The sequence below is a fragment of the Macrotis lagotis genome, chromosome 2 (genome assembly GCF_037893015.1).
Source record: "Macrotis lagotis isolate mMagLag1 chromosome 2, bilby.v1.9.chrom.fasta, whole genome shotgun sequence".
Classification (NCBI taxonomy): Eukaryota; Metazoa; Chordata; class Mammalia; order Peramelemorphia; family Peramelidae; genus Macrotis; species Macrotis lagotis.
In genome coordinates this window covers 192,523,689-192,526,054 of record NC_133659.1, presented here as the reverse complement: position 1 = coordinate 192,526,054, position 2,366 = coordinate 192,523,689, and the positions used below count along the sequence as shown (strand labels likewise).

Here is a 2,366-nt window from a genome sequence, read left to right as displayed (position 1 = left end):
ATGTACCCTCCCCCATTCCCCAACCCTTTTCCCCTAGGGGAGCGCTGGTCCCGGAGAACCCAGGGACAGCCATGGACGGAAGTCTCAGCGCTTTGACATACTGCCTAAAGGTTGTAGGGCAAGAGGGTGTCTCCCCCAAAACGGGCTGACCCTCCTCCATCCTCAGCGCATGGACTATAATAGGATGAATTCCTTCTTGGAGTATGCACTCTGTAATCGGGGTCCTGGAGCTTACAGCTCCCCTACCTCTTATCCTTCTTGTTCAAGTTCTCCTGGTGACAGCTATGGCGGGGATCCTCGTTATGGAGGGGGTCTTCCCAGCCCGGTCCTCCAGCAGAATCCAGGCTACCCTACACAGACTCCCTCAACATTGGGGGTCCCCTTCACCAGCTCTTCACCTTCGGGGTACACTGCACCCACCTGCAACCCTGGCTATGGCCCCTCCCAGTACTATTCCTTGGGCCAACATGATGGGGATGGGGGATATTTTCAGCAGTCGGGATATGGGAGCCAGCTAGGGGGCTTATCCGAGCTTTATGTCACTGGAGAAACTGGGGCAGGACCTTATCCTCCTCCCCAGCCTACTTATGGGACCGAGCAACTCCCGGCCTTCGGACAATCTTATGGGGATCTTTTAGTGGAAGATAAGGAACCTGCCTGCCGGTCGGATCTGAGCACGCCCACCACCCAAACCTTCGACTGGATGAAGGTCAAGAGGAACCCTCCAAAGACAGGTAAGCTTGAGCTTCGGGGACTGTAGTGGGCAGTCAAGGAAGAGCAACCTCCTAGCCAAGTTTTTGGGAGTTTAAGAATATACGATGTTCTGAGGCAATTATAATCTTCACTAATATACAATTCTACTTTTCAGAGCAGCAGATAAGGAAGACCACCAATAGACTTTAATTCCCAGCTTTCTCATCCCAACTCAATTCACTTCCAGTCAGGGTGGGGAGAAAATTGAAGCCCTTAATCTGACCTCCATGAGGCATCTTTCGCATCCCCTTACTATTTTCCTCTTTTCTATTTGTGATAAGTGCCCCCCCCCCCACCAACAGTCTTGTCCTGCTTCTCAATTCTGGCCAAAGTGGAGAGGCCTAGATGGATACCATTGTTCGCCAGGAATTAGGGATGTGGAGCGGACCTGATGACTTGGTGTATGTAGGAGGAAGACTAGGGGCTGTTTTGGAGAAAAGACCATGGGACATCTTGGGCTGTAGATCTGGAAAAGAGAAAGATCCCAGATGGTGAACTAGAGGTGGAGAACTAGCTCTGGTGGTGGAGGTGGATGGAAGAGATGTAGAGGGAGATAAAGGGAAGAGAGAGAGGGAAATGAGAATACAGAAAAGAAGTGGTGGAAGGAAGAACTAGGAGTGATGAATGGGAAGGTGGGATGACAATTATTCTGACTATTTTTCTGCATACCACCCACCTTTCTCACAGCAAAGATTTCTGATATGGGCCTGGGCCCAGTGGGTGGCATCCGCACCAACTTCACAACGCGGCAGCTGACCGAGCTGGAGAAGGAGTTTCACTTCAACAAGTACCTGAGCCGGGCCCGACGGGTGGAAATTGCCGCCACGTTGGAACTCAATGAGACACAGGTCAAAATTTGGTTCCAGAATCGGCGGATGAAGCAGAAGAAGCGAGAGCGGGAGGGAGGGCTGGCTCCTGCAGTGCCCCTGAGCTCCAACAAGGAAGCGGCGGGAGATGCCTCCTCCGACCAGTCCGCTTGCACCTCCCCAGAAGCCTCGCCTAACTCAGTCAATTCCTGAACTAACCACAGACCTCAAGGTTTTGGACCTAGTTGGCTTCACTTTTCCCTCATCCAGAACCCTCAAAATATTCTTATTGGGGTCTTTGCTTTGCTTTGTGCAGCCGCAGGGCATCCCCCCCACCCCACCCCTTGAATGCTGGCTGCCCAAGATACTCTATGGGAGGACTCGATTGTTCTCTCTGGGGACTTTTGTGTATGTATAGGGGCTTGAGATTCCAGGACGGGGCATGATTGGGCTGATATTCCTGGCTCCTTTCACCCCCGCTGCCAGAAGGTTAGGGGGCGGTTAGGGATCTACTTTTGCCAGGAGAATCAGAGTCTATCGGCCGGCGACCCCATCCCCAGCTTCACTGCCCTTTTCTCTCCTCAGTTTTTCTTGTTGGTTCTGTTTCTTCAGATCAGTGCCTTTGAGCTCAGAGGACTCAGTCTCTCCTTTCCTTTCTTCTCTCCCCTCTTGTTTGCTGTTCACAAAACAGCAGAATATTTGTGTATCCTGGGATCGATTTGGGGGTGCGGGTTAGTATTTCTTGTATCTCTAAAGTGGACACTGTGAACACTAGTTGCCTTGTGACAGACCAAAAAAAAAAACCCA

At 51.6% G+C, this 2,366-nt stretch overlaps 1 protein-coding gene across 1 annotated transcript; it reads left to right on the top strand.

The window, feature by feature from the left end:
• Positions 1 to 1,772, top strand: HOXB1 (homeobox B1). The gene is given in 3 exon segments (XM_074220584.1): positions 1 to 60; positions 62 to 734; positions 1,441 to 1,772. Coding segments are annotated over 3 exon segments (1,065 nt in total).
• Positions 1,773 to 2,366: the final 594 nt, after the last annotated feature.